General features: G+C 44.8%; 1 protein-coding gene across 2 annotated transcripts in view; it reads left to right on the forward strand.

Annotated features, from left to right (window-relative positions):
• The window catches only part of LOC147437521 (MADS-box protein GGM13-like), a 179012-nt gene that overhangs the window by 75292 nt on the left and 90066 nt on the right, over positions 1 to 13654 (forward strand). For both annotated transcript variants that reach the window (XM_086485957.1, XM_086485956.1), the window contains exon 8: positions 1009 to 1117. In XM_086485957.1, coding sequence (XP_086342083.1) covers positions 1009 to 1117 — 109 coding nt within the window. The remainder of the gene's footprint in view (positions 1 to 1008; positions 1118 to 13654) is intronic.

The following is a 13654-nucleotide window of genomic DNA, read 5'->3' on the forward strand; positions in this document are numbered from 1 at the left end:
TGTGTATTCTTCCCTACCCTCCATGCCTTTGTGTGAGTAGCCTCACTACCCATCATGCGGAGAAGTTCTTCGACTTCCCCTTCCACATCATCTCGGTCTTTTAGACCGGTTACTCTTATATGCAAGGCTCTAGTTTTCCTTCGCTGCTCTTCTTCTAAAGTCATGTTGATGATTGTGGGAGTGGAGACGGATGTGGTTTCTTTCCATTTTCCTTTCTTAGCAACTTCTATCCATTTCTCTGCCTCATCCGCCTTCTTCTACGTCTTTGTGATCACATCCATCCATGAAGACGTTTTTACCACCTTCTGTTTCTCCTCCTCTGTGATCATCCGTTCTTGCTCCTTGATGACCTTGATCTCATCTATCACCGAGGGTTGAAATTCCCCTTCTTCCAGTCCACTGCTTACTCTATCCGCAAGCTCTCGCTTGAGGGCTGTGACGCTTGTGAATCCGCCTTAAATGCTTGTAGCTCTGCGTGCAAGTCCTCTTTCTCCTTCTTCCATTGCGCGCCTTCATTGAGAAATATTTGAAGAAGGTTGGGGTTCTCTTTCCACCATCCCGTTGTCTCTGCTTTCCATTCTTTCATCTCCCTTTCCATTTGTGTTATCCGCTTGTTTGTAAGCACAAAGGTTGCCTTCGTATGGGGCTTACATACTGGCGAAATGATCATGGCCTCCACTGGCGAAGCACTCATGGCCTCCATTGGCGATATGGGTATAGCTCAATGCTCTGGATCGGCTGAGTCCATGTGAACAGGGCCAAAGTGACCTGATTTCTGTATTCCTGTTAATCTTCCCTGCTCTTGCTAGCCCTTTGCTTGTTTGCTTGGTGCTTCTGATGAACTCTCACATGCTACCGTTCGCTCAACTGCCCTCACCACCAAGCCCTCGCCCTCGCCCTTGCCTTGCTGAGGGAGAGAGAGAGAGAGAGAGAGAGAGAGAGAGAGAGAGAGAGAGATTTTTGTTTCAAACAAAACAGAAATTTGAGAATATAAATAATGCTATGCAGTTTATATGATCTGAACATGTCCATCTGTAACCTGATTTCTGCCAATGAAGATGCATTGCTTATAGAGTCATATGTACGAAGTCAGCTCCAGAGAATCCAAGATTGCAAGGCAAGAAACTAATCTTGATCTTTTCCCAAAATTCCTCAACATATGTGCATGTCTGTACTGTTAAAATAGATGTATAAGATCCTACGCATGATAGCAAAAAATAATACAATAGCATATATCATAATGCCTTCTTCTTATAATGCTTTGTGACGTTGGAGACGAACTATTCAATGAAAAATAGGACTGGAAATGAGGATGGAGACAGCTGTTCTCCGGATAGGACGGCCATAATGCCTTCTTCCCATAATGCTATGTGACATTGGAGACAAACTATTCAATGAAAAAAAGGACTGGAAATGGGGATGGGGACAGCTGTTCTCAGGACAAGGACAGCCATGCCCTTGCATGGGATGGCTCTCAAAAGTGCAGTAGTAAGAGCAGAAGGGCTGGCTGCAAGTGGCAATAGTTAGTGAGATGCACACACAAAGCCTATAGTATTTGTAATCTTTGTGTGATGGATGAAAACAAATTGGGCTTGAGGCAACGTCCAAATAAAGGACGCCTAAAAGCTTGTTTTGCTAGTATATCTGGGTATCTGATCGTGGTATGTTTCAAACAACTTGGTGTATATTACCAAGTGGGGACCTTTTGGATAAACAGGTAATCACCTTGGCTTATCAAAGAGGGATCTGGTAATCGATGGGTCTTGTTACACTGATGCAGTTGGGTGAATGAAACCTTGTGACTGCTATGGTTGGGTTGAATCTGTATACCAAAAAAATTTGTGGCATCCTTAGGAGACATTACTCATACAAATCACATTGAGGACAAGCTAATCCTTACCCAACAAGGTATGCTTATGCTGACACTGATAGCGAGAGATTTGCAGCCAACCTTGGCTTACAGTAGTGCATGGGATAGATGGGTAGTGTTGAAAGCATGTATACTTGGTGAAAACATATGAGCTTGGAACTGTTTATGCCCTCAAGCATCTTCTCAAAGAGCACATGTATGGTCATAGATGGCCATACATCCTCAGTGACATATTTCTTTCCTTTGGGAGAAGTTGATAATGGTCCTGAGGTGTTTGACCCCTAGCTATGGAACGAGTGAAATGACAATATTTTATGAAGCAAACAATACTTCAGACCTACAGAAAATTATTTATTTTTCCAGTTTTGGTTTTACTTATCATCACAATGCATGTTGTTATTGTTGGGCCTGTTTAAACTCGTGTTACTTTTGTGTCAATCATGGATTGTTTATGGAACCATGCATGATTCTGAAGTGCCCTGCTTGACCCCTACGTGTGTGCTCTGGAAGCGGACATGAGATACCTTAGCTCAAAAGGAAGTGTACGAAGACAGGATCAAATATGCTAAGACTGAGAGATGATAAGATTGTTGCTGTCCCATTACACATGGTTACCAAAGACAACACCAAGATCCTACAAGAAGAGCAATAAAAGCAACAAGACAAAAAGGTTAAAAAGGTAAGCCAAGCTGAGGACTCGATGTATTTTTGCCCAGTCATTACCACTCACAAAAGCACAAAATGTGCCTTATGATATTCCGCAAATCATCAATTACTGTTGAGCAACAAAGCCCACAAAACTAAGCGATGCTGCAATGCTATAATTCTTCAATGCAGTTTGGAAAAAGTACAGATAGACGTGGATTGTAATAGAGAGCCATGCGAAATTTAAAGAGCGATTGAGGAGAAATAGAGATTCTCACAGTAATTGTTGCATGGGAGGATTTTGAAGATACTTCATCTCGTGCCTTTGCTGCTACTTGATTTATGCTTTATACTGTCAGCATGTATTTCAGATCATAAGAATTTACTCTAAATGAGGGAGGATGTTGATTAACCTTGGTTCCATTTTGTAATGTGTATGCAAGATATCATTGGAGATACATAATATTTTAGTCATCAACCAGTCCAACATGCTGAATGTGTACTGGATTGAAATCTCACATACCCTTGCATACTGCTGAATTGGAAAATGTGGACGAAGAATATTGTTTCTTTGCTCCAAATAATGATCGAAATCTTAGAGAATAGATGCTTTGAGCATGTTGCAATCCGATGATGGGATGCTTTGAGCATGTTGCAATCCGATGGTGTCTGCCATGGAAAGTCCTTTCACATTCGAAAATCACATGATGCTCCTTCTAAGCCATGCAATTGGAATCTCCTTCAGGACTGGAGTTCTTTTTGGCTTTTTGGAATCAATTGAAAAATTTTACTGGAAATTATCAATCATGCTTGGAATCACGGTTCTCTATCCAGATCCTGGAGAAAAGGGATCAATTCATTTGCCAGAAGTGTCTATAGGTTGGCTTCCAATTACTAGCTTGCCAGTCACTTATAAGCTGGTTGCCAAAATGCTTCCTGTCTAAGTAATTAAAAAGAAAGGAGCAAATGCCTTCACTTGCAATAGTTGTAGAGAGAGTGAGGGCCGAGTGTTGAAGACCCATTATCTTTAATTGAGAAGTAATGTATAGTTGTAGACCTGGAGAGGGCAATTAGAGATGAAAGTCAAACTGAAACTGTGTGGTGAAGGAAGCCCCCTGAGGCGGACATATAGACAAGGCAGGCAGTTTTGCCATGTATTTGCTTCCATGGTCTCTCCTCTTCGGAACAGCTAGACTTGTCCTCTTCATTGTATTCTGACACCTCTTCTTTTAATGATCTTTACTCCGCCTCCTTAGAGTTGCCTACGATAGACTTGTTGAGGATAACAAGGTGATCCTAAACAACTGGATTTCCGGAGGAAATAGGTGGTTCAGTTATCATAATTGCTGAGAGAGAGGAAGTGAGGCCATTGGAAAGTGATGAGAGAGGATGGAATTGCCGAGGTAGTGATATAAAGGATCCATATGACTCTGGTGTGATGGGGAACCCAAGCAGTTCCTGAAGTGCAGATGGTAATCAGGAACGTGAGAAACTTGCCGAAATGGGTTTGATGAAGAAGACAAGCCACGGTATCCTTCTACACAATCTGGTACAATCTGTCAAAAGTATTAATCTGTCCTATCTGTCAAAAGTATTAATCTGTCCAATCTGTCACAATTTTCTCAGATCGAACTCAATCTAGTCTAACCCAATCTGATCAAATTATAGGAGTGGGCCATTGTCAGCATCAGGTTCGAATTCCTTTTAGTAGTCGAATATTAAGAACTGAGTGCCCCTAGTATTTGTAGGATTAGTAAGTTTAAGCATTTGAGACATGTAAATTGTAGTCCCACAAGGAACTTGATAGTACTAAAAGTGAGTGGAAAGAGAACTTTACAATAATGAGGGAAAGAAGAATGTGGATGCAAAGCTAAAGTGAAGGAAGAGTTTTGATTGGTTAGTCTCACCTAAATCTTCTTAATTTTGAGGTATCAAAAGTACTACTAGTTTTCTGGAATGTGTCTCCTTCATGTGCTAAAAAGTGACGAATGCACCCTGACCATTTCTTACCACTATCTACTTAATTCCACTAGTATTGTTAGTACATAGTGGGACTTAACTCTGCAGTGTGGCCAGACTATAGAATCTGAGTTAGACTGAGATAGATGGTCGACTAGACTAGAAATTTGGGTCAAAGTTGTAGAAGCTTACATAAGCTAATTGTAGAAGCAGGCCAAAGCTTACATAAGCTAATTAATTAGAGCTGCCTTCGACATAAAAATATTTACGGGCGAACAAATCCCAGGTCAAAACTCAAGCCCAGGTTGACTTAGGCTGTTGTCACACTAGGGCACGCATGGCGTGACCAAGCCGAGCTGGCACCCTCTTGTTCATCCACAAAAAACCGAATTCGGGACTCAAGGGTTTGTTAGATGGCCGTCCTCACAAGCCCGGCCAACTTTTGAAACTGTTGGCCAACCGTCAAAAAGTAGCCCGTGAATACATGTGTAGCTGGGCTACAATGTCACATGAATTGGCCAAGCAGTTAGTAGCTAGAGTTGATTTTGGTTCATACTTGGGTGGTACTTGCCTGATGGACTAGGTCGTCGGTGGACCAAGCATGCTTGGTCCTCCATCTCTCATGTTTGGCAGGAGAGGCGGAGGAGTTTCAACACTGAGGCTTGCCTATGACTTTCCACAAAAATCCAGATATGCGTAGCTGCCTCTCGGAGATATTTCTTATGGATATAATGTAGTAGTATATATTGTGAGTCAAGGTAGGTAGTCTTTTGCAGTCTAGCAGTACCAGTCGTGTTCAAGATCGAGGTGTCATAATACTCTCTCATCATTTGAGCCCTGACACTCCTATTGTATCTTGTGAGAACATGGTCTGGAGCTGTATGAGTTGCCAGCCAGTCCGTGGTTGATGCATTGATTGCAGCTGGGCTCATACTGAGTTTGGAGTCGATCTTGTTGTCTCTACTTCTAGTTCATCGTCCTGCTTCAGTTATGCCATCAATCTTTCATTTATCTTGTTGTATGCCGTTGAATTAGGTTTTGTAGCAGGGCTACAGTGTCATTGGTATGGGACAGGCAGTTAGTACAGTTGGGCTGCAATTGGGCTGGAGTTCACACTAGACGGCGGACAGTATAGCTGGGCTGGAGTTTGCAGTGGACGGACTCTCACGTGGGCAGTGACACGTGGCAGGGATACAGGTGGTGGTTTGGTCTACACCGTGGTCGGACCACCACCGCAACAGTTTGGAGATAGACTTAGCTGGACCAGATATTTGTTAGCCGTTGGTGGCTCCTTATGGTGTTACATATGTGTGGTTGGTTCCAATTGTCGGATATCACTTTATCATCTACTTTGTGTGGTCATTCGTCTAGAGTCTAGCATCTTGAGTTCATACATAGCATGTCTACACCATCCCTTCACAGTTAAGCCTTGACACGTGGCAGGGATACAGGTGGTGGTTTGGTCTACACCCACCGCAACAGTTTGGAGATAGACTTAGCTGGACCGGATATTTGTTAGCCGTTGGTGGCTCCTTATGGTGTTACATATGTGTGGTTGGTTCCAATTGTCGGATATCACTTTATCATCTACTTTGTGTGGTCATTCGTCTAGAGTCTAGCATCTTGAGTTCATACACAGCATGTCTACACCATCCCTGCATAGTTAAGCCTCGACACCTACCCATGAGTTCTGGGCTGGAGTTGAGTGTGCTACCATGCTAGTCTCTGTATTGGTTTCTTTGAGTTAGTCGCTGTTCATGCTGTTCACGTTCCGCTGTTGAGTCTTGCTGTTGTTGCTCTGTTATTCATTTTCTTCAGTGTTTTCATTTTGTGGAGTGAGATCTCATGCACATTGCAATGAGGAGCACCCACTATAGAGAGCACGACACATTATCTCTGCTACAGATTTCTGTATATATTGCACTAAGCAGCACCCACATTAGAAAGCATGGCATACTTTTCATACTATAGTTGCTCTCTTTTTTGGCATGCCTGGTGGGACTTCAACTGAAGCCTGACTCTACCTTGCTCACTTAAGCTAGCCCAATGGAAGTGTTCCTCTAATAGACTAGTTTGCTAGTCCCAAGTAGACTAGTCTAGCTGGTTGACTGGTCTAGCAAGTCAAGAGGTGGACTGTTCTAGCAGGTCTAAAGGTCGTCTGGATAGCAAGTCGAGAGGTCGATTGGTCTGTGACTAGAACAAATGCCCTAGTCGTTAAATTTCCACAGTATCCAGAAACTTCATGGTCCAGAAGTGGGTTGAGAAGGCACTTCCTAAGGCTTCCCAACAGAAGCTATGAGAGTCTCATAAACCAGATGCTATACTTTATGAGTTTGTGGTTACAACGCTAGAATTGAAAGAGCAAGGAGGCTGTTCAAAGACCCTCCTAGAATCAGGTTGGATTCATTCTTCTAGAAAGTGCTTTGAAGCTCTGGGTTCTCTTCTCAGAAAGTTAGAGGCACTCAAGTTGCAGCGCGCTCTTTAGGAGAAAAGATATATGTCTCTCCAACAAAACTATTCTCCACAGTTGGGAGCATTGGAACAGCTCAAAAAGGATCTCGAAGATCTCAAAGCACAACAAGAATCTAAAGCCCTAGTCTGGTGCAGATCATGTCGTCCCCCCAAAAATCCTTCCCAAGAATGCCTCCTTGGAGCCTATTGCCACTTTTATGAGAAGAGTGGTCATGAGGACAAAGATTGCTACTTCTTGAAGGGTTTCAGACGACTGCAGCTAAACTTGGACCCACCTGGTCAGTCCCCAGCATCCCACATGGTTGCTCTTTATGGTCGGTAGGGGGTGTAGCTGGGCTACAGTGTCACATGCAGTGGACAGACAGTTACTTTTTTTTTTTGTAAATCTGCTTTGATTACTTTAGAAGTGGGAAACCTCAAAGCGAGGAAAACCCAAGAAAAGAAAGGAGCGGAGCACTATGAGGCTCCGAAAGCTAGAAACAGTCAAAGTAAATCCTATAGGCATCAAGAGTGATGTCTCCAGCGTCATAAGCAAAATGTAGTGCTTGACCAAGAGATGATTTGAAATAGGGGAAGGGTTCAACATAAGTGCCTTGAAACATTAAGGAGTTCCTGTGGTGCCAGATGGCCCACAGAGTCCAAAATCTGACCCAGGTGAAGAACACCGTAAACTGGGAATGCGGTGACTGAAGCACCCCAAAGAGCCAAAAGCGTATGTGAAAAGAGCTGGAAGGGACACGCAACCGAAGAGCACGACACTTGGCGAATGAAGGTTCTGGAGTGGCGACAACGCCATAGTAAGTGTGGCACGGTCTCCTTAGCTTCAAGGCATCTGGGGCAGTGGGAAGGCGCAATATGCCGAGCATGTAACACACTGCCAAAACAGGTAGAGCTCCCACCAAGCAGCGCCACAAGAAACATGTTCCTTCAAAGGGAGATGACTCTGCCAAATACGAGACACTGTGTGTTGCCACCACAAGGATGATTCGGAGAGCAACCACAGTTGATTACCATGATGCACAATCCATGTATCAGATTGAAGGATGGCATATACACTGCCAGCTGAGATGCTGTCCAATCTAGTAGTAGCCAGATTCCAATCAGAAAAGCAAGAGTCCACATCCAAAGAAGGAATGGGTGAGTGATCAGCAAGCATCCTTTGAATTTTCCGCCGGAGAGAAGAATAGTGAGGACCCAACGGAAAGCGGGACACTGTATCAGCGAACAAAAGAACATAACCCGAGTCATCAAGCACCTGATGCACCTAAAAATTTCCTTTTTGGACAGACAGTTACAGTTTGTCTGGGATTCACACTTGGGCGGACATTTGACTGGTCTACCAGGGTTGTTGGTGGTCTAGTAGACTAGAGACGCTTGGAAGGACACAGAGGATTGGTAGTCAAGTAGACATCGTGGTCAGCCTACCACTTCCCTCTGCAGTCCAGAGATGTGTAGATGTATTTTAGAGATATTTCCTAGTAGTGTTGGTTGATATGCATCAAGAGATGTGTAGACGTATTTCAGAGATATTTCCTAGTAGTATTGGTTGATATGCATCAGCTCTATAGATGGTCAATCTTGCACAAGTCGGAGATATGAATCTTTGGTCTAAAGTCTAGTCATTGAGACAGCACTCTCCCTGCACTGTTGAGCCTCAAGACTCCCATTGTACCTCTTGAGCACTTGGTCTGCAGATGTGCGCTGCAGAGTTGACACTTTGGGTAACGTACCATGAGTACACATGCGAAGACATGCACTAATCGAACTAAAAAATTTGTAATGTGTGGTGCATCTTATGTACGATACTTAATAGAAGGTGCGCCTAGAGTCTAGTCCCTAAAGAATAAACATGAGCGAAAGATCTTACATGGGGGGAAGGGCTGAAAAGGCTGGAGCCCACAACGCGTTAAAAAATGGTCGTTTTGACTAGTGAACAGAGACCTCAACGAAGATTTTTTCTAGTTCATGGTACAGAACAGAATGTATAAATTGTCTTGTACATCAAGCGTGAATGAACACTGTGCTGCCAGCCAGTCTGTAGCTGATTCATTGAGAGTAGTTCCGCTCATACTAAGTTTGGAGTCTCTCTTGCCAATAAGCAAAGAAAATCCTCCCTCCACCTAAGAAAGACTGACCACCACAAAATCCAAGTTAAATGTGAAGTCTTGTACCTTCAGAGGCACCCTCTCTACTATGCCCACTGGGTAGACTGTCCTCTGGTCCGCCAATGTAACAGTGAATGGAGCAGGGCGGGTAGGCTGCAGATCTAAGGCCAACATAGTAAATTTTGGCATCAGATTGATCCGAGATCCACCATCCACTATGACACCTGAGAATTGATGTCCAAGAATAGACACAATGAGACGAGGACTTTTGTAGTCGGTGAGGGGAGATGCTGGATAAGAAATCACGTAGGACTCCAAGGGCTGCACAGGTAGGTGCCCACCACTAGGCCCTGCACCAGGATACAAAGACTGGATGATGGAAAGGGTGTCACTTTGAAAATTTGCATCAAGTCGAAGCATGTCGTACAGTGACACTTGTTGAAAGGTATTTTGCAAGATAGACTCTACTATAGGCTTCTCTTTTTTTATCAGATCTAGCTCTAAGCTTCTGCAAGTCCTCTACTACTTGCATGAAAGCACCATCAATATCTGATAGAAGAGAGGTAGGCTGGCTCTTGGCACTACCTGTTGGTTTGTCAGCTACTAAGGGAGTTTGATTCATTTGTGTGACTGGAGATGAAAAAATTGGACCGCCAGGAAGGCTGAGACCAAGAGCATCTCTGTGTGCCTATGTGAGCACACCAGCCGGCTCTTCCACCTGCTTCAACCCATCGCGAGAGGCAACTACAAGAGTGGAAGGCGGGGCCTGTGGAATGGTGCTTATTGTGATGAGGTTAACCTTTGGGAATGTAAACTCCTGCTGGTTCTGGCTTGTGGTTGCAGATGTGGAAGCACGTTGTTTTGGGCAATCCTTACTATAGTGATCCTTAGCTTCAGGGCAGTGTCGGCAAGGAGGGGACCCTTCGGGCAACGGACATTTTCTCTGATAATGTCCATACTCCCCGCATCTGTAGCACAAAATGGGCCTATTGGAGGGGCGAGGTGGTCTCGGCCCTTGCTGCATGGGGCCAGATGCTGAAGTGTAGAAGCTTTGGGGGACTGAAGGAGTACTAGCATGATAAAATCTGGGGGATGCAAAGTTGTTGTGCATAGCTTGCATAGGAGGTGTTGTCAGCAGAGGTGGCATCGGGTTTTGATGGCCATAGGGTGAAACCATGTTGGATGCAGGTGCTATCCCTTGTTGGAGAGAAGAACCTAACCTTGTTGTATTTTCCGCAATCCCTTGACATAGTAGCAATCCTTGTCTTCATGCCAAGACTTTTCGCAAAAGTGGCAATAAGCCCCAAGGGGACAGTCCTGTGGAGGATATCCTGGAGAGCGACACGAGCTGCACCATACCATAGCCTTAGTCTCCTGCTGAGACCGAAGCTCTTCTAGCTCTCTCTTGATTTGATCCAAAGCCTCAAGATGTGGTGGTTTCTCCTAGCGAAGAGAGATTGATTTCTCCTCTTGAAGAGCGCGTTGTAGTTTTAGGGCTTCAAGTTCTCTACATAAAGAAGTCAATAGATCAGCAGGACTTTCCGAAAACACAGAGCGGGTCTCTATGTGAGGGGAGTTGTTGAACAGCTTCCTAGCCCCCTCTATCCTAGTAGCAACTACGATGAACTCCTTCAGAGTGGCGTCGGGTCGGAGATTCTCTCGGAGTTTTTGCTGAGAAGTTTTGGGAAGCGCCCTCTCTACCCACTTCTTAACCATAAACTCACCGGGTTGCTGGGGAAGCTTGGCAGCCAGAGACTTTTTTTTAGTCATAAGTTCTGCAAAAGTCTCCTCTGGCTGGAGCACCATGTTGGCCAACTCATCCAAAACCTTCTCCTGGTAGTCACCTGGCCTGAATGCTGCACAGAACTGTTGTCTTAAGGCTGCCTAAGTTGCAAACTGGTTGTACCATTTGTCTGCTAAGCCATCCAAGGTAGATGGAAAGAGTACCAAATAAGCATCTTCTCTGTCAAGACCACGACCCCTACAGAGAGATACAAACCTCCTTGCATGGTCATCAGCATCTTCTGAAGAGATTCCTTTGAAGGTAGGGAACTTGATGTTTACCTTGGCCAAAATACTAGCCAACGCCTCCATGGCCCCTAGCTAAGGAGCCCGTTGCTCAATAGCCTGCTGTTATAGAATAGGAGAGAGCTTTACTAGGGAAGGTGATCGGGAAGATGTGGAACCGGATGGAGGAATGGGTGATGTCGTATATGGAGGTATGGGTGATGAGGTTGATGGACTTCTACTAGGTACCAAGGGTCGTCTTCTGTTGTAGTACTTCAGAGGACTCAGTAGTGCGCTTTCACGCTCGACTGACCGCCTTGTATGTGTCATGCAGCGACCACCAATCCAACCAAGCTTTGGGCAAGAAAACCTTTAACAGGCTGAAGACAGGTCTAGACTCTACTAGACTAGGCAAGTACTAGACCCAGGATGGACCAGGGACGAGGACTAGACCAGGGTTGAGGAAGGACTAGTCCAGGGACGAGGGCTGGTTGGACCAGGGCGAGAGAGGACTAGACCAGTTGGACCAAGGCAAGAGAAGACCAGACAAGCAGACCACATAGTGCAAGGCAAGGTAGGCGAAGCTAGGTAAAAACCACTAGCTTCACTGTTTGTATTCTCAACAGAGAGTGAGACTTCAGTTGAGGTCCCACCGTGATCGCCAAAATGAGAGCACCTGTAGCGCGGATAGTGTGTCGTGCTCTCTACAGTGGGTGCTCCTCAATGCAATGTGCGTGACAATCTCACTCGAAACAGACTGAAAACAAAGGAACAAATAGACAACAACTGAGCTCACAGAGACACAACAGCAGACCACAACATATGACTCGACTATCTCAAAAGACAGATACAGACTCTGGCGTGACAGCACACTCAGCTCCAACCCAGGAGTCACAGGTACAGTGGGGTGTCAAGGCTCAGATGTGCAGGGATGGTGAAGCAGTGCTGTGTGTATAGCCCGCTACTCTAGACGACGACGCTGGACCATATATCTAGACGATGATCAATCCCCAACTGCTACCACCATAAAGAGCCACCAACAGCTCATAAATGTCCGCCATCTAAGTCTATCCCCAAACTGAGTGGTGGTGACCTGGCCACGATGTCCACTAGACGACTGCCTGTATCCCCGCCACGTGTCACTATCCAACCCAGAGAGTCCGTCCAGTGTGAACCAGCCCAGACCAACTGTACTAACTGTGTGTCCTATGAAAGTGACTGTAGCCTGCTACAAATGTAGAGGCTTGGAGAGGTAGTGGAGGACTTCTACTCAGTAAGAAAGGGTGTCACCTTTTCTGATAACATTTGAAGTAACTCTCAAGGGGACTCACATGGGTTTCCCTAGAGTGCGTCTAGACCGACCCACTAGGTCTAACCTGGCTCTATCAGTCGACTAGTCGGACAGCCAAGATAAGTCGACGAAGATAGGAAAGTCTTGTAGTTGGGACTAGGCGACCACGACGGGCTAAATCTTGTAGCTGGGACTATCCAACCAGTTCAAGCTGAGTCCTCTTGCTAGCATAGTCTACCAGTTTGTATTGAGCCATCCAACTAAAATTAGTGAAGAAGTTGAAGCCAACCCGACCAGTTGCGAGCTGTTTGACCAATTTGAGCGAAGTCCTCTTGGGCATAGTCGATCATGAGCGAGTGTTTTCTTTGAGGTCCCATCAGGCTTGCCAAAAATTAGAGCACCTGTAGAAGAAGAAGTGTGTCATCATCTGTAATTGTGCTCTTTGGTGGGTGTCCCTCATTGCAATGTGCACAAAACTTCACTCAAATATAGCAAACATGAGACAACAACAACTGAAATGAAAACTGAACTAGAATAACAATAGCATAAACTGAAACTTGAAGAACCATAGACTCAATGCCTGCTGAATCACAAGACTCTCAGTGTATACATAAACCTTGAAGGCAGCACTCACTGTTTCTGACCAAGGACCGGATACAAAGGGATGTAGAGGCTCAGTAGTGTATAGCAAGTGTTGTGCAAGAAAACTAGACTTGACACAACCGATAAAATCCCACTGATGCTAGCAGTCGCATATATCAATGGCAAAGAACCTTCATGCAAGTAAATTATCTCCTTGGATAGGATCAGTGGCCTATGATGGATGCCATGGCCACAATGACTAACTGACCACCAGTCCATCTCCTTCGCACTGCTCAGATGGTCCACTAGTCTTGACTCTATTATGACCCTATAGCAGCATGCTCAGCCGACTGGTAGACTCTAGAGGCTGTCTTTGTAGCTGGGTTACAGTATTTTCCTTACTCTTCTTTCCATTTATAACCAACCTATTCCTCTAAGTGCCTGGAGCACTTTCCTAAGCTACTCTCTATGCTTGGACTCTATGTTTGAAAAAACAATGATGTCATCAAAGAAAGTGCCCTTAAACCTCTGAAAATTGTCTCCATCATTATGGATGTCCCCAAGTGCAATTCGAATCAGATGATGTCCACTTTTGAGATCTATCCAATTAAAGCAAATAGATCTCTGCAACCTCTAAAGAATGTCTATCTATTTGAGGAATAGGAAGTCTGTTTTTGATGGTGATCTTGTTGAGCACCCTCTAGTCAATACACATCTTCCATG

The sequence above is a fragment of the Adiantum capillus-veneris genome, chromosome 17 (genome assembly GCF_014529385.1).
Source record: "Adiantum capillus-veneris isolate H3 chromosome 17, ASM1452938v2, whole genome shotgun sequence".
NCBI lineage: Eukaryota > Viridiplantae > Streptophyta > Polypodiopsida > Polypodiales > Pteridaceae > Adiantum > Adiantum capillus-veneris.